This window comes from Lithobates pipiens, unplaced genomic scaffold, assembly GCF_037356315.1.
Source record: "Lithobates pipiens isolate NorthernLeopardFrog02 unplaced genomic scaffold, aLitPip1_a1.2 Scaffold_37, whole genome shotgun sequence".
NCBI classification, from domain to species: Eukaryota; Metazoa; Chordata; class Amphibia; order Anura; family Ranidae; genus Lithobates; species Lithobates pipiens.
In genome coordinates, this window is record NW_027507825.1 from 4176570 (window position 1) to 4195862 (window position 19293).

Genomic DNA, 19293 nt, shown 5'->3' on the forward strand with positions numbered 1-19293 from the left:
TAAATAGAGTCCACCTGTGTGTCATATAATCTCAGTATAAATACAGCTGTTCTGTGAAGCCCTCAGAGGTTTGTTAGAGAACCTTAGTGAACAAACAGCATCATGAAGGCCAAGGAACACACAGACAGGTCAGGCATAAAGTTGTGGAGAAGTATAAAGCAGGGTTGGGTTATAATAAGATCTCCCAAGCTTTGAACATCTCACGAGCTCTGTTCAATCCATCATCGGAAAATGGAAAGAGGTATGGGCACAACTGCAAACCTACCAAGACATGGCCGTCCACCTAAACTGACGGGCCGGGCAGAGAGCATTCATCAGAGAAGAGCCAAGAGGTCCATGGTAACTCTGGAGGAGCTGCAGAGATCCACAGCTCAGGGGGAGAATCTGTCCACAGGACAACTATTAGTCGTCTCTCCACAAATCTGCCCTTTATGGAAGAGTGACAAGAAGAAAGACATTGGAGAAAGAAAGTCATAAGAAGTCCTGTTTGTAGTTTGTGAGAAGCCATGTGGGGGAGGGGGCAGCAAACATGTGGAAGAAGGTGATCTGGTCCAGAGGAGACCGAAATTCAACTTTATGGCCTAAAAGCAAAAACGCTATGTGTGGGGAAAACTAAACACTGCCCATCCCCCGAACACACATCCCCACCGTGAGACATGGTGGTGGCAGCTCATGTGGTGGGATGGTTTTCTTCAGGGACAGGGAAGCTGGTCAGAGTTGATGAGAAGATGGATGGAGACAAATACAGGACAATCTTAGAAGAAACCCCTGTTAGAGTCGGCAAAAGACTTGAGACTACAGCCAGAGCTACATGGAATGGTTTAGATCAAAGCATATTCATGTGTTAGAATGGCCCAGTCACAGTCCAGACCTAAATCCCATTGAGAATCTGTGGCAAGACTTGAAAATTGCTGATCACAGACGCTCTCCATCCAATCTGACAGAGCTTGAGATATTCTACAAAGAAGAAGAATGGGCAGAAATGTCCTCTCTAGATAGTGATTGGATAGGCTGCATTCTCAGTGATGTCACCGCTCTCTAGTGATTGGATAGGCTGAATTCTCTGTGATGTCACCGCCCTTTAGTCATTGGATAGGCTGAATTCTCTGTGATGTCACCGCCCTCTAGTGATTGGATAGACTGCATTGTCAGTGATGTCACCGCTCTCTAGTGATTGGATAGGCTGCATTCTCAGTGATGTCATCGCTCTCTAGTGATTGGATAGGCTGAATTCTCTGTGATGTCACCGCCCTCTAGTCATTGGATAGGCTGAATTCTCTGTGATGTCACCGCCCTCTAGTCATTGGATAGACTGCATTGTCAGTGAGGTCACCGCTCTCTAGTGATTGGATAGACTACATTCTCAGTGATGTCACCGCTCTATAGTGAATGGATAGGCTGCATTCTCAGTGATGTCACCGCTCTCTAGTGATTGGATAGCTACATTCTCAGTGATGTCACCGCTCTATAGTGAATGGATAGGCTGCATCCTCTGTGATGTCATTGCTCTCTAGTGATTGGATAGGCTGAATTCTCTGTGATGTCACCGCCCTCTAGTCATTGGATAGACTGCATTGTCAGTGATGTCATCACTCTCTAGTGATTGGATAGGCTGCATTCTCAGTGATGTCACCACTCTCTAGTGATTGGATAGGCTGGCATTTGCACTGATGTCACTGAAGTGCATAAAAAAAACTGCACGTTTCTTGTTAATGGAACCCCCAAACGCTTGAAAGAATGAATGGCCCGCCCCATTTTTGTGTGGCGCACAAACGCGGAAAATGCACATAATGCGTGGTGCGATTTTGCGGTTGTTTTAAAACTGTAAGTGTGAATGGCGGCTGATGCGGCGATGGTGTGGACGGGCTCTTATGAGCTCCGTAGATTAGTCATCACGCTTGTGATCCTTCGAAGTAACGCACATGAAATGCGACGATGTGAAAGGGCCCCAAAACCTGCCAGGGGTTCTAATTCTTCCTTTCTGCATCCAAAGCTAATAGAAAAGTTTTTTTTTGTCTGTAGATACAATGTAACTCATCATTAGCGCCTCGCTGTGTGTGGGATTCGTCTTTGTCAGGGGTGACCGCGGCCTCACTCAGCCCCTCGTTCCCCCTCCCCCCCCCCCCCCCCCCGTCCATCCCTCCCTTCCCCCGACACGCTGCACTCTTTCAACCCACAAGTACGCCTCCGCCAGACACTTCAGAAGACGTAATACACAATAGTATAGGCGGGTGCCCTCAGCGGGGGCGTTCTCGCGTTTTCCTGGAGCCCCACAAGCGCCAGGTACGGGGTGAAGTCGCGTTGGCCTCAGAGAAATCACGACAAGACGCAAAAAACAACGACACGCAGGCTCGGGAAAATGTCAGCGGCAGATTAACGGGGGGAAAATGGCGCCTTTGTGCTCAGGCGATTCCTCTCGCCGGTGAGTCACCGCTAAGAGCCTCTTCAATAGCCGAGGAACAATGGCTGCATCTGCTCTCCACGCGATGACTAAATCTCTCACCTTCGTTTTTAAGCGCGGCGCCTCCTGATCGCCTGCATGGCGAGGGGCTTATTATAATTCATCTCAAAAGGTTAATCGCAATGTTCCCTGCAACAGGAGAGAGGGATTGTAGGGGAACTCCGGAAAGGAAAGAGCGCACTCCTGTGCTGTGTGCATGGCTGGCTGCAGCTGGGTGGTTGGCGTTTTTTCGGATGCCAGTTGTCAAATGACCAATGAGAGGAGTGCGCTGCTGCTTTAAATGGGTCTCGTGGGGATAGAAATCTGGGAACCGTCATGGCCGACGGGTGATCGTTCTCTGTGTACTCCAGACGCACAACACATAGAAATCCAAAACATAGAGAACCTCAATAAAGGGTCAGACCCGGGAACTCGGCACAGGGATGGTGAGAACCCCTCATAATGGGCACAGCGTGTGTACAGACCCGGGAACTCGGCACAGGGATGGTGGGAACCCCTCATAATGGGCACAGCGGGTGTACAGACCCGGGAACTCGGCACAGGGATGGTGGGAACCACTCATAATGGGCACAGCGGGTGTACAGACCGGGAACTCAGCACAGGGATGGTGGGAACCCTCATAATGGGCGCAGCGGGTGTACAGACCCGGGAACTCAGCACAGGGATGGTGGGAACCACTCATAATGGGCACAGCGGGTGTACAGACCCGAGAACTCAGCACAGGGATGGTGGGAACCCCTCATAATGGGCACAGCGGGTGTACAGACCCGGGAACTCAGCACAGGGATGGAGGAACCCCTCATAATGGGCACAGCGGGTGTACAGACCCGGGAACTCAGCACAGGGATGGAGGGAACCCCTCATAATGGGCACAGCGGGTGTACAGACCCGGGAACTCGGCACAGGGATGGTGGGAACCCCTCATAATGGGCACAGCGGGTGTACAGACCCGGGAACTCGACACAGGGATGGTGAGAACCCCTCATAATGGGCACAGCGGGTGTACAGACCTGGGAACTCGGCACAGGGATAGTGGGAACCCCTCATAATGGGCACAGCGGGTGTACAGACCCGGGAACTCAGCACAGGGATGGAGGGAACCCCTCATAATGGGCACAGCGGGTGTACAGACCGGAACTCAGCACAGGGATGGTGGGAACCCCTCATAATGGGCACAGCGGGTGTACAGACCCGGGAACTCGGCACAGGGGATGGTGGGAACCACTCATAATGGGCCACAGCGGGTGTACAGACCCGGGAACTCAGCACAGGGATGGTGGGAACCCCTCATAATGGGCGGCAGCGGGTGTACAGACCCGGGAACTCAGCACAGGGATGGTGGGAACCACTCATAATGGGCACAGCGGGTGTACAGACCCGAGAACTCAGCACAGGGATGGTGGGAACCCCTCATAATGGGCACAGCGGGTGTACAGACCCCGGAACTCAGCACAGGGATGGAGGGAACCCCTCATAATGGGCACAGCGGGTGTACAGACCCGGGAACTCAGCACAGGGATGGAGGGAACCCCTCATAATGGGCACAGCGGGTGTACAGACCCGGGAACTCGGCACAGGGATGGTGGGAACCCCTCATAATGGGCACAGCGGGTGTACAGACCGGGAACTCGACACAGGGATGGTGAGAACCCCTCATAATGGGCACAGCGGGTGTACAGACCTGGGAACTCGGCACAGGGATAGTGGGAACCCCTCATAATGGGCACAGCGGGTGTACAGACCCGGGAACTCAGCACAGGGATGGAGGGAACCCCTCATAATGGGCACAGCGGGTGTACAGACCCGGGAACTCGGCACAGGGATGGTGGGAACCTCTCATAATGGGCACAGCGGGTGTACAGACCCGGGGAACTCAGCACAGGGATGGTGGGAACCCCTCATAATGGGCACAGCGGGTGTACAGACCCGAGAACTCAGCACAGGGATGGTGGGAACCCCTCATAATGGGCACAGCGGGTGTACAGACCCGGGAACTCAGCACAGGGATGGAGGGAACCCCTCATAATGGGCACAACGGGTGTACAGACCAGGGAACTCAGCACAGGGATGGTGGGAACCCCTCATAATGGGCACAGCGGGTGTACAGACCCGGGAACTCAGCACAGGGATGGAGGGAACCCCTCATAATGGGCACAGCGGGTGTACAGACCCGAGAACTCAGCACAGGGATGGTGGGAACCACTCATAATAGGCACAGCGGGTGTACAGACCCGAGAACTCAGCACAGGGATGGTGGGAACCCCTCATAATGGGCACAGCGGGTGTACAGACCCGGGAACTCAGCACAGGGATGGAGGGAACCCCTCATAATGGCACAGCGGGTGTACAGACCCGGGAACTCAGCACAGGGATGGAGGGAACCCCTCATAATGGGCACAGCGGGTGTACAGACCCGGGAACTCGGCACAGGGATGGTGGGAACCCCTCATAATGGGCACAGCGGGTGTACAGACCCGGGAACTCGACACAGGGATGGTGAGAACCCCTCATAATGGGCACAGCGGGTGTACAGACCTGGGAACTCGGCACAGGGATAGTGGGAACCCCTCATAATGGGCACAGCGGGTGTACAGACCCGGGAACTCAGCACAGGGATGGAGGGAACCCCTCATAATGGGCACAGCGGGTGTACAGACCCGGGAACTCGGCACAGGGATGGTGGGAACCTCTCATAATGGGCACAGCGGGTGTACAGACCCGGGAACTCAGCACAGGGATGGTGGGAACCCCTCATAAGGGGCACAGGGGTGTACAGACCCGGGAACTCAGCACAGGGATGGAGGGAACCCCTCATAATGGGCACAGCGGGTGTACAGACCCGGGAACTCGACACAGGGATGGTGAGAACCCCTCATAATGGGCACAACGGGTGTACAGACCCGGGAACTCAGCACAGGGATGGTGGGAACCCCTCATAATGGGCACAGCGGGTGTACAGACCCGGGAACTCGACACAGGGATGGTGAGAACCCCTCATAATGGGCACAACGGGTGTACAGACCCGGGAACTCAGCACAGGGATGGTGGGAACCCCTCATAATGGGCACAGCGGGTGTAGAGACCCGGGAACTCAGCACAGGGATGGTGGGAACCCCTCATAATGGGCACAGCGGGTGTACAGACCCGGGAACTCAGCACAGGGATGGTGGAACCCCTCATAATGGGCACAGCGGGTGTACAGACCCGGGAACTCAGCACAGGGATGGTGGGAACCTCTCATAATGGGCACAGCGGGTGTACAGACCCGGGAACTCGACACAGGGATGGTGAGAACCCCTCATAATGGGCACAACGGGTGTACAGACCCGGGAACTCAGCACAGGGATGGTGGGAACCCCTCATAATGGGCACAGCGGGTGTAGAGACCCGGGAACTCAGCACAGGGATGGTGGGAACCCTCATAATGGGCACAGCGGGTGTACAGACCCGGGAACTCAGCACAGAGATGGTGGAAACCCCTCATAATGGCCACAGCGGGTGTCGGGAACTCAGCACAGGGATGGTGGGAACCCCTCGTAACAGAGGAACTGATCTCAGTGGCATTTACTACTAATAATTTTTCAGTCTCCTCTTGCAATAGGAAGGCAGCTCATATGTTGGCCCCTCTCAGTTTATGTGGCCCCAAAGACGGCTCCCCCTTGGTCTTCTTCTATTTCCTCTCATTGTAATTAGAGTTGAACTGTACGGCACCCCCCTGAGCTGTGTGCCCTGATTGAAGCTTCCATTGCATTCTGGAAGCTGAGCTTCTTTTCCCTGAATCAGACACTTGTTACAGAAGTGGAGTGACCGCACACAGGAACAAAGATGCAAATCTCTGCATGGGTACCTGGAAGATATGGGAACGTTGTACAATTATTGCGGGGGAGGGGGGCGGCGTCTGTTGTAAAGTCTAGTAAATGGTGTTTACAGGGAATACTTCTGGGTATGGGGTCATGTGACCTTTTCCCAGGATGTAGTGTTTAGGCTTGAGCAGCCAATTGGTTGATGGGGGAGGGGATGTCATCAACCCGGTGTACACAGTGAATGATATAGATACAGCTTACACAAGTAGCATGCTCAGGGCTCCCCCAGGTGGACAGGCAGGGTAAGTATCAGTGGGTGGAGTTTGGCAGATTAAGAGAACCTTTCTTGACAAAGTGACAGGTGCTCTTTAATGAGGTGATTTGTCTTGTGCATCCTATGAGGTGGTATTCATGTGCAATTATTCTTTGTTGCAGGACAGAATTGACAAAATCAGCCATCCTCCCCGAACTTGTGGAACTGGCGAGGGATGAGGGGAGCAGCGTTCGATTGGCGGCCTTCGAAACGCTGGTCAATCTGCTGGTTATGTTCGACCATGGTAACAGACTTTGTTTACAAACATCTCCTGACTGCAGACTTTGTTTACAAACATCTCCTGACTGCAGACTTTGTTTACAAACATCTCCTGACTGCAGACTTTGTTTACAATAATCTCCTGACAGCAGACTTTGTTTACAAACATCTCCTGACTGCAGACTTTGTTTACAAATCTCTCCTGACTGCAGATTTTGTTTACAAATCTCTCCTGACTGCAGATTTTGTTTACAAACCTCTCCTGACTGCAGACTTTGTTTACAATATAAAAAATATAAAAAAATATAAAAAAAAAGTATGTAGCGCTGCCTTTTAAAGTAAACCACCTACTAAGTGACATAAATCAATAACTGTACATATATGTAAATAAATGTACAAATCTAAAAACACTGTGCATCAATAAACGTGCAAACACAAGAGTGCAAAAAAATATCGCAATAACTAAAGTGCAAAATCGCATATATCATGGGTGGTCAGTCCAATATCATAAAATGTGCAAATATCGCAAAAAATATGTGACAAAGTCACAGTGCAAAAGTAACAAAAAAGAAAAGCAAAAGAAAGTCCATGCGCAATACAAGTGTTCAAAAAATATTCCAGTGCTGTTCAATAGCTTGATATCCAGTAGTGACAGTTTAACAATAATCATGCAGTGTTGTCACAGATGCAAGCATGCTCCACAGATAAATCGTTCCACCTTCAGTGCTCAACCAGTGCACCCCCCGTTTCCCCCAGCCTCTCACCTCAATACGAGACCCCTCAGGGTCAAACACACATGTGGGGGAAATTGCTGGTTTATCTTCTTTTAGATGACATGTCGTTCAGCCACACACTCAGACCACAATACCACCGATCATGGAGGAAAGAAAGGGGACTCTCATGTGTAGAATTGCAAATTTTAATAAAAATATATAAAATCCACACTTACATTTAAAAAGCCGTACCGCGCTTGTAAACAAAGGAATTTCCGGTCTCGGCCGCGACCGGAAGTGACAAACGTGACACCTGGCTCCTCCCTGACGCGTTGCGTCACAGACACGTGACTTTTTCAAAGGTTTTTTTTAATATGAACCCCTAACTCTAACCCCTAATATTAACATCCAATCCCAACCTTAATATTAATCCCTAACCCTACATTAAACCCTAATCCTAACTGTAATAGTAATCCCTAACCCTAATCCCTAACCCTAATATTGATCCCTAACCCTAGCATCAACCCCTAATCCTAACTGTAATATTGATCCCTAACCCTAATCCTTAACCCTAGTATTAAACCTTAATCCTAACAGTAATATTGCTCTCTAACCCTAATCCCTAACCCTAATATTGATCCCTAACCCTAGTATCAACTCCTAATCCTAACTGTAATATTGATCCCTAACCCCAATCCCTAACCCTAACATTGATCCCTAACCCTAGTATGAACCCTTAATCCTATCTGTACTATTGATCCCTAACTCTAATCCCTAACCCTAATAGTAATCCCTAACCCTAGTATGAACCCTTAATTCTAACTGTAATATTGATCCCTAACCCTAATCCCTAACCCTAGTATTAACCCCTAATCCTAACTGTAATAGTAATCCCTAACCCTAATCTCTAACCCTAGTATTGATCCCTAACCCTAGCATCAACCCCTAATCCTAACTAATATTGATCCCTAACCCTAGTATGAACCCCTAATCCTAACTGTACTAATCGATCTCTAACCCTAATCCCTAACCCTAGTATTAAACCTTAATCCTAACAGTAATATTGCTCTCTAACCCTAATCCCTAACCCTAATATTGATCCCTAAACCTAGTATTAACCCCTAATCCTAACTGTAATATTGATCCCTAACCCTAATATTGATCCCTAACCCTAGAATGAACCCTTAATCCTAACTGTACTATTGATCCCTAACCCTAATCCCTAACCCTAATAGTAATCCCTAACCCTAGTATCAACTCCTAATCCTAACTGTAATATTGATCCCTAACCCTAATTCCCTAACCCTAGTATTAACCCCTAATCCTAACTGTAATAGTAATCCCTAACCCTAATCCCTAACCCTAATATTGATCCCTAACCCTAGCATCAACCCCTAATCCTAACTGTAATATTGATCCCTAACCCTAGTATGAACCCCTAATCCTAACTGTACTACCGATCTCTAACCCTAATCCCTAACCCTAGTATTAAACCTTAATCCCAACAGTAATATTGCTCTCTAAACCTAATCCCTAACCCTAATATTGATCCCTAAACCTAGTATTAATCCCTAATCCTAACTGTAATATTAATCCCTAACCCTAATATTTACCCCTAACCCTAATCCTAGCACCCAACCCCAATATTAACCCCTAACTTAACAAAATAAATACATACAATTAAGTAAATAGATAATAAATAAATTAAACCCTAACATAACCTTTAATTCTTAACCCTGTCCCTTAACTCCTTAAAAAAGTTAAAAAAAAACAAAAAATAAATAAATAAAATAATGATACATAAATAAAAGTGTATGAAACCGCTGAACAACACAGCAACAAAATGACAAGATACAGATAAATTTTTTTCTCTATTGGCTAATAAAACAAGGCAAGGCTCAAGAACACCTTTAAAAATGCCCAAAAATTGCCCAAAAATGTGATGCTCCGGTGTGACTGCCGCCCCACTGTCCCTATACAGACCGCACACCATTCTTCTAAGAACATCTTTCTGTAAACATATTATATATATAGAACCTGACATGATAAATGATATTATTATAATATATAGAACTGTCATTTTATCATCAGTAAAGCATATAATAGTTTTTCTTTCTCTTCATGATTGTTATTTGTGTAAGATTTTTCAAAAGGGCATGACAGGACCCCTTTAAGCCTGTGCCTGTTGTGTCCCTCCAGATGACCGGAGTCAGGTTGTCCTCCCGCTGGTCAAGTCATTCTGCGAGAAGTCCTTCAAGGCCGACGAATCTGTCCTCGTCTCGCTGTCATTACACTTAGGGAAGCTCTGCCATGGCCTGCAAGGTGGGTTCATGATTTAGAGTTCTCTGGTCCCTTCCATCGGGGTGTCTATTCTCATGGAAGGAGAACACTAAAAGCGGAAATAAAGGGCTTTGGCGCCCCCCTCATTGCTCCATTGCCCTGCTGAAATTTTCTTGTATCTGTTTTCTAGTGTCTTATTTTCTGGCCATTAGGGGGCCGCCGATGGTGTTACTTCTTTCCTTCCTTTCTTCCTTCCTTCACAGATATAGAATTTTAGAGATATCTGTATTGGTTATATTTATGTCTGCCTGATGCAGTGGTGGGTGGTGCTCAATATTTTGAGGAGGCAGCAAACAAACCCTCCCCCTCACTTGCACCAATTCCCCCCCCCCCCCCGCGCGGAAAACGGGTGGTGGCGATCAGTGGACCACCCCCGCAGGAGATGGATGATGGCAAGCAGTGGACTTCTCCCACGGGAGACGGATGGCGGGGATCAGTTGACCACCCCCCCCCCCCGGTAGACGGATAGCGGCGACCAGTGGACCACCCCTGCGGGAGACAGATGGTGGCAATCAGTGGACCACCCCCGCAGGAGACGGATGGCAGCAATTAGTGGACCACCCCGTGAGAGACAGATGGTGCCGATCAGTGGACCACCCCCTCGAGAAATGGTGCCGATCAGTGGACCACCCCCACGGGAGACGGATGGTGCTGATCAGTGGACCACCCCCGCGGGAGACGGATGGTGCTAATCAGTGGACCACCCCCATGGGAGATGGATGGTGCTAATCAGTGGACCACCCCCGCGGGAGATGGATGGTGCTGATCAGTGCACCACCTCTACAGGAGATGGATGGCAGCGATCAGTGGACCACCCCCACGGGAGACGGATGGTGATGATCAGTGCACCACCTCCGCGGGAGACGGATGGTGGCAATCTGTGGACCACCCCCATGGGAGACGGATGGCGATCATCAGTGCCTCCCCTTGCAGGAGATGGGTGGCGGCGATCAGTGGCCTTACCTTAGGTGGCTGATGCTGCTCCTTGCTCCACCAACTTGCCGTGCGAAGAGTCGGGGCAGTTGCTTCCGAACAGGAAGTAGGTTCTAAGACCCGATTGGCTGGGAGTCCTAAGACTCCCTGGCCAATCGGGTCTCAGGACCGGCTTCCTGATTGGCCGGGAGGAGAAGCAGGAAAAAAATAGCAAATAATATTTTGCTAATTTCACACAACTGGGTGGGTTCAGGGCGCAAGGGGTCTGTCCCCCGAGCCCACCCTTTTTTTAAGCCAATTAGAGCCCTGCATGTAGATTAGGGGATGGGCGCATGGATTGGGGGGGGCGGATCAGGCTCACCACTGGCCAGATGTCTCTAATTTTCTATATACCATTTGTCTGTCTGGCTATCGATCTATCTGTCGATCTATCTATCTATTTCTATCTATCCATCTATCCATCAATCTATCTATATATCCATCCAGAGTTGATCTACAGACGTTTGCCTATTTTGCCTTGGCCAGGTCTCTTCACCCAGGAGCAGCAGATCTGGTTCCTGGAGTTCTATAGGAAGCTGTGCCGGTTGGGTCTGCACCAGGAGAATGGCCATAACGATAACCAGATCCAGAACATAGAGATAGAGAAGAAATATTCTATGGTCAGGAAAAACTGTGCCTACAACTTTCCGGTGAGTCTGATTTTCCTGATAACAAAACCCTTTATGCATGAAACGGGATGAGCGAGTTTATGTACTGACCCCGGGCAACAAATGTACTGACCCCGGGCAACAAATGTACTGACCCCGGGCAACAAATGTACTGAATCCGAGCAACACATTGGATTGTTTTGTTCTCTAACCCAAACAAATGTCCGTTATGTTTGTGTTTCAAACAGATACATAGAAACTATAACATGAATATTTAGTATTTACCATTTGTAGACAGTAGGTGGCGTACTACAACACTGAGCTTCCTGGTCCTCAGAAAACGGCTGTGGTATAAAAGATGAGGGCGCCTCAGATTACACACACAGCTGAAGCAGAGATTACAGAGCGTCATCGATGTCCCCAGTAAATTATTTTGTATAATATAGATTTTAATACTATAGCTAAAACTAAAAACTAAAGAAAAAAACACATCAGTTTATAAACTAAAAAATCAGTCCAAGGTTATAGGTAGGATTAGTGTTACAGGGAGGGTTAGTGTTGGGATTACAGGGAAGGTTAGTGTTGGGGTTACAGGGAGTGTTAGTGTTGGGGTTACAGGGAGGGTTAGTGTTGGGGTTACAGGGAGGGTTAGTGTTGGGGTCACAGGGAGGCTTAGTGTTAGGGTTACAGGGAGGGTTAGTGTTGGGGTTACAGGGAGGGTTAGTGTTGGGGTTACAGGGAGGATTAGTGTGGGGATTACAGGGAGGGTTAGTGTTGGGGTAACAGGGAGTGTTAGTGTTGGGGTTACAGGGAGGGTTAGTGTTATGGTTACAGGGAGGGTTAGTGTTGGGGTTACAGGGAGGGTTAGTGTTGGGGTTACAGGGAGGGTTAGTGTTGGGGTTACAGGGAGGGTTAGTGTTATGGTTACAGGGAGGGTTAGTGTTATGGTTACAGGGAGGGTTAGTGTTAGGGTTACAGAGAGGGTTAGTTTGGGGTTACAGGGAATAGTTAGCTTTAAGGTTACAAGGATGGCTCGGATGACGGGTCAGGTCTATGGTGAAGTGTGAGGTACAGGGAGGGATGGGGTGAGAAGGGTCTTGGGGGAGGACAATTCTTTCTTCCCTTTCAGCTCTAAGGCAAATCTCCACCAGCACCGATCTCCTGCCATTGATGGACAGTTTATGGAGCTTTTATTGCTATCTGTCTGTTGGGGAGATTCCCCCAATCAGAGGTTTTAACCATCCACAACTTGTCCGGAATGACCCTGTAATGGCGGGATCGTGTTATACCGATAATGAACCGTCTGTCAGGATGTTCCCGTTTTACTGATTTCTCCTCTTTTTTGTAGGCCATGGTTGTGTTTGTAGGAGTGAAAAACTTCCACATAGAACTGTATGCAACCTTCTTCTGTCTGTGTCACGACCCGGACTTGCCCATCAGACACACGATGGCTCTCGGCTTCTGTGAAGTGAGTATGAAATGGTCTACCGAAAATCTGTACTGCGGCATCCAATGGGATTCTTCCTTCCAAGGCCAAGAAGACAATTTCTGTAGACAGCTGAAAAAAAGAAAAGGCAGGAAAACTCCAAAAACTGGAGCATAGGCCGATAACCAAAACATAGGCCGATAACTGGAGCATAGTCTAATAACCGGAGCATAGGGGGATAACCGGAGCATAGGGGGATAACCGGGGCATAGGGTGAAAGCTGGAGCATAGGGGGATAACCGGAGCATAGGGGGATAACCGGAGCATAGTCTAAAACCGGAGCATAGGGGGATAACTGGAGCATAGGGGGATAACCGGAGCATAGGGGGATAACCGGAGCATAGGCCGATAACTGGAGCATAGTCTAAAACCGGAGCATAGGGGGATAACCGGAGCATAGGGGGATAACTGGAGCATAGGGGGTAACCGGAGCATAGGGGGATAGCCGGAGCATAGGGGGATAACCGGAGCATAGGGGGTAACCGGAGCATAGGGGGTAACCGGAGCATAGATGGATAACCGGAGCATAGGGGGATAGCCGGAGCATAGGGGGATAACCGGAGCATAGGGGGTAACCGGAGCATAGGGGGTAACCGGAGCATAGGGGGTAACCGGAGCATAGATGGATAACCGGAGCATAGGGGGATAGCCGGAGCATAGGGGGATAACCGGAGCATAGGGGGATAGCCGGAGCATAGGGGGATAGCCGGAGCATAGGGGGATAGCCAGAGCATAGGGGGATAACCGGAGCATAGGGGGATAACCAGAGCATAGGGGGATAACCGGAGCATAGGGGGATAACCGGAACATAGGGGGATAGCCGGAGCATAGGCCAATAACTGGAGCATAGGCTGATAACTGGAACATAGGCCAATAACCAGAGCATAGGGAGATAACCGGAGCATAGCGGGATAACCGGAGCATAGGCCGATAACCTGAACATAGGCCAATAACCAGAACATAGGCCGATAACCAGAACATAGGCCGATAACCAGAACATAGGCAGATAACCAGAACATAGGCAGATAACCAGAACATAGGCCAATAACCAGAGCATAGGCCGATAACCAGAACATAGGCCGATAACCAGAACATAGGCAGATAACCAGAACATAGGTCGATAACCGGAGCATAGGCCGATAACCGGAGCATAGGCCGATAACCAGAACATAGGCCGATAACCAGAAGATAGGCCGATAACCAGAAGATAGGCCGCTAACCAGAAGATAGGCCGCTAACCAGAAGATAGGCCGATAACCAGAAGATAGGCCGCTAACCAGAAGATAGGCCGCTAACCAGAAGATAGGCCACTAACCAGAAGATAGGCCGCTAACCAGAAGATAGGCCGATAACCAGAAGATAGGCCGCTAACCAGAAGATAGGCCGCTAACCAGAAGATAGGCCGATAACCAGAAGATAGGCCGCTAACCAGAAGATAGGCCAATAACCAGAACATAGGCAGATAACCAGAACATAGGCCGATAACCGGAGCATAGGCCGATAACCAGAACATAGGCCGATAACCAGAACATAGGCCGATAACCAGAAGATAGGCCGATAACCAGAAGATAGGCCGATAACCAGAACATAGGCAGATAACCGGAACATAGGCTGATAACCGGAGCATAGGCCGATAACCAGAACATAGGCCGATAACCAGAACATAGGCCGATAACCAGAACATAGGCCGATAACCAGAACATAGGCCGATAACCAGAACATAGGCCGATAACCAGAACATAGGCCAATAACCAGAAGATAGGCCGATAACCAGAGCATTAGGGGGATAAGTGGAGTATAGGCTGATAACTGGAACATAGGCCAATAACCGGAGCATAGGCCGATAACCAGAACATAGGCCGATAACCAGAACATAGGCCGATAACCAGAACATAGGCCGATAACCAGAACATAGGCCAATAACCAGAAGATAGGCCGATAACCAGAGCATTAGGGGGATAAGTGGAGTATAGGCCGATAACTGGAACATAGGCCAATAACCGGAGCATAGTCGGAGCATGATAGGAGCAAATGATTAAAGTAGCCGGTCCGATTTCTTTTCCCAGCCTGTGATCACAAAACCTGATTGGTTGCTACAGACACGGCTCCATCTGTGCTCCTCCGGTTTATATAAATCAATGTTACTCTCCTTATGTTATTACCAAAATGTAAGAAGATTTTTGTTTTCTTGTTTTATAGGTCTGTAAGCTCTTAGGATCCAATGTGTATTTAATACATAAAGAACTAGTCGCTTTACTCCAGGATGACTCCCTAGAGGTAAGAGGACCGGCGGGAAGCCAAGTGCTCTTCCTGCAGAAAGTCGTTCTATTAGTTTCCCAGGCGGTGAAGGAGATGTAGAGGTGATTGCCGTGTCAGAGCCCATTGGATACAAATAATTACTTCCCAATTTAAAGCAGACAAAAGTGTTGACTCTTCTGAAGTCGATCCTGAGCTGAAGAAAAGGTTTGGGGTGAAGTTTGGCACTAACAATGGCCTCTTTTTGCAGGTTCTGGACGGGTTAATAGATCAACTTCCGGAAACTCTGGAGCTCATGACAAGCGGAGGCGACAACTCAGGGCTAGATAACAAGGTCAGCACTGACACCAAGAAGGCTGAATGTCTACGGGTTACTCCGGGGGTAATGGGGGAGGGGGGGTTCTACTGCTTCCCGCCCAGGCCATTGTAAAATGACGGCCAGGCGGGAACCCTATTATTCTAGGATGTCCTCCCCAGAACGCGCTTCGGCACGATCTGTCACCCACTGTGTCCACTGGACACGGCCAATGGCAGATCACTGTACCGGCCCACTGCTGGTACCATGTGATCGCTGTGACCAATCGCATCAGATCACATGACAATTGTATACAATGAATGACTTCCTTTCATGCCTTTCATTGTATACAATTGTGTTGCTAGCTATGATTGGTCACAATGATCACATGGTACAGACAGACCAATCACAGCCCGTCTGTACCATGTGATAAACTGTGGCCAATCACAGCTAATCACAACAATACGCAATACAAAATCCTGATCACTTCCTCAGGGTAGTACAATGTTACTATGGCAACACTGTGTTGCTCTTGCCACAGTGTGTACAAAAAAATTGTCAAAAAAAAAAGAAAAACGAAATTAAAAAAAATTATTATTATTTTTTTTTATTATTACATAATATCACCAGTCACTGTCCCTGATCACCGCTACACCAGTTATATGAGGACACTGTACTGCACTTTTGACAATATGCACAAACAAATAGTAAAAAAAAAAAAAGGAAAAACAAAATAAAAATAAAAATATTTATAAAATGTATTATTTATTATTACTATTATTATTATTATTTTTTTTTTTTTTTTTTTTACATACTGTCACCAGTCAGTGTCCCTGATCACTGCCACACCACGTATATAATGACACTGTACTGCACTGGTGATAGTATGTAAAACAAATAGTTAAAAAAAAGGAAAACAAAATAAAAGAAAAAAGTATTTTAAAAAATGATTATTATTTTATGCATATATGTATTAACTTGTCTATTCCTATAGTTAGCTAGTCTATTAAAACTCTGATCACATGTTACTGTTGATATCACAATAATGCAAGGTTAGCTATGAAAACAAGCACACTGCTTAATAAAACAACGTCTTATTTATTTCCCAAGAAAATAGGAAAACACTAACTTGAAAATACTAAAGAAAGATATTACAAAGCATATAACAACAAAACATATAATACAAGAACATCAAAGATACTTATCGCACGGTCTTCTCGGCTGGGCTCAAAATGGTAGAGAGGGAGCCCCCAGGTATGAGCCAAGAACGAAAAGTATAGAGAGGAAGCTCTCTGACTCTTTCAGTCCTTTTATACTTCAATCATACACCATCCAGACCCAACCCCATTGCCATCCTATCTAGATGAATCACAGTACTTATGGGGCAGTCCTCCTCAATATATTATATTACTGTCCGTCCTGCTGTATTGGCCTCTAGGGGCAGGATTGTCCATGTATCATGTCTCTGTATCCTAGGTCAATCTTCAATCCTAGGTCCTAGGTCAATCTTCAGTCTTTGGCCCTTTGATCTTCTGTAACAGGACATTCATCAATCATCTTGTCAACTATGGTCCTTTTGAAGCTCACCCGCATAGCGTTATAACACTAGACGGATAGGAGCCAAGCTTTTGTTCAGCCTTCAGGGAGGACTGATCTCTTCTTTCAGATACAGTGGTGTGAAAAAGTGTTTGCCCCCTTCCTCATTTCCTGTTCCTTTGCATGTTTGTCACACTTAAGTGTTTCGGAACATCAAACCAATTTAAACAATAGTCAAGGACAACACAAGTAAACACAAAATGCAATTTGTAAATGAAGGTGTTTATTATTAAAGGTGAAAAAAAATCCAAACCATCATGGCCCTGTGTGAAAAAGTGATTGCCCCCTAAACCTAATAACTGGTTGGGCCACCCTTAGCAGCAACAACTGCAACCAAGCGTTTGCGATAACGTGCAATGAGGCTTTTACAGCGTCCTGGAGGAATTTTGGCCCACTCATCTTTGCAGAATTGTCCTAATTCAGTTACATTAGAGGGTTTTCGAGCATGAACGGCCTTTTTAAGGTCATACCACAACATCTCAATAGGATTCAGGTCAGGACTTTGGCTAGGCCACTCCAAAGTCTTCATTTTGTTTTTCTTCAGCCATTCGGTGGTGGACTTGCTGGTGTGTTTAGGATCATTGTCCTGCTGCAGAACCCAAGTTCGTTTCAGCTTGAGTACACAAACAGATGGTCGGGCATTCTCCTTCAGGATCTCTTGGTAGACAGCAGAATTCATAGTTCCTTTTATCACGGCAAGTCTTCCAGGTCCTGAAGCAGCAAAACAGCCCCAGACCATCACACTACCACCACCATATTTTACTGTTGGTATAATGTTCTTTTTATGAAATGCAGTGTTCCTTCTACGCCAGATATACTTGGACACACACCTTCCAAAGAGTTCCACTTTTGTCTCATCGGTCCACAGAATGTTGTCCCAAAAGTCTTGGGGATCATCAAGATGTGTTGTGGAGAAATTGAGACGAGCTTTGATGTTCTTTTTGCTCAGCAGTGGTTTTCTCCTTGGAACTCTGCCATGCAGGCCATTTTTGCCCAGTCTTTTCCTGATGGTGGAGGCATGAACGCTGACCTTAACTGAGGCAAGTGAGGCCTGCAGTTCCTTGGACGTTGTTGTGGGGTCTTTTGTGACCTCTTGGATGAGTCGTCGCTGCGCTCTTGGGGTAATTTTGGGCGGCCGGCCACTCCTGGGAAGGTTCACCACTGTTCCATGTCTTCGCCATTTGTGGATAATGGCTCTCACTGTGGTTCGCTGGATTCCCAAAGCTTTGGAAATTGCTTTATAACCCTTTCCAGACTGATAGATCTCAATTACTTTCTTTCTCAATTGTTCCTGAATTTCTTTGGGTCTCGGCATGATGTGTAGCTTTTAAGGATCTTCTGGTGGACCTTACTGTGTCAAGCAGCTCCTATTTAAGTGATGCCTTGATTGTGAACAGGTGTGGCAATAATCAGGCCTGGGTGTGGCTAGAGAAATTGAACTCAGGTGTGGACTACCACAGTTATAGTATGTTTTAACAAGGGGGGCAATCACTTTTTCACACAGGGCCATGATGGTTTGGATTTTTTTTCACCTTTAATAATAAACACCTTCATTTACAAATTGCATTTTGTGTTTACTTGTGTTGTCCTTGACTATTGTTTAAATTGGTTTGATGTTCCGAAACACTTAAGTGTGACAAACATGCAAAGGAACAGGAAATGAGGAAGGGGGCAAACACTTTTTCACACCACTGTATGCTACAAAGCTTTGATGTGCAACCTGTTACATTCCAGACCACCCCCCAAGAAAGCAAAGGCTTGGTTGTGTCAACCAGAAAGAAACTTCAGAAATATGATATTAATTGATGTTGCCTTCCAACACAGATTAAGTCAGTTGACGCATTTCAGCCTATAAGGCTTTAGTCATAAGGGGGGAGGTGGTACAAGAGGTAATAGCTGTGGGGATGATTTGATGGGGGTGGCTCGGGGACAGTTGTTAGGTGGGGGTGGGATAGGGTTCCCTGAATAAGCAAGTTTGCAGGGATCTCCTAAAGGTGGACAGGTTAGGGGCTGATCAGATATACCGGGGCAGGGAGTTCCAGAGGATGGGACAAGCTCTGGAGAAGTCCTGAAGGCGAGCATGGGAGGAGGTAACAAGAGAGATAGAGAGGAGGAGGTCCTGAGAAGGGGACGATTTTGGGCGATATCTGCAGATGAGGTTGGTGATGTAGATGGGAGCGATGTTGTGGATAGCCTTGTAGGTTGTGGTTGGCATTTTGAATTTTATACGG

At 47.7% G+C, this 19293-nt stretch overlaps 1 protein-coding gene across 1 annotated transcript in view; it reads left to right on the top strand.

Annotated features, from left to right (window-relative positions):
- The window catches only part of PPP4R4 (protein phosphatase 4 regulatory subunit 4), a 153394-nt gene that overhangs the window by 106411 nt on the left and 27690 nt on the right, over positions 1-19293 (top strand). The window contains 6 exon segments of the mRNA XM_077466815.1: positions 6700-6821; positions 9709-9831; positions 11308-11471; positions 12778-12897; positions 15115-15192; positions 15422-15505. Of these exon segments, the coding sequence (XP_077322941.1) occupies positions 6700-6821; positions 9709-9831; positions 11308-11471; positions 12778-12897; positions 15115-15192; positions 15422-15505 (691 nt within the window).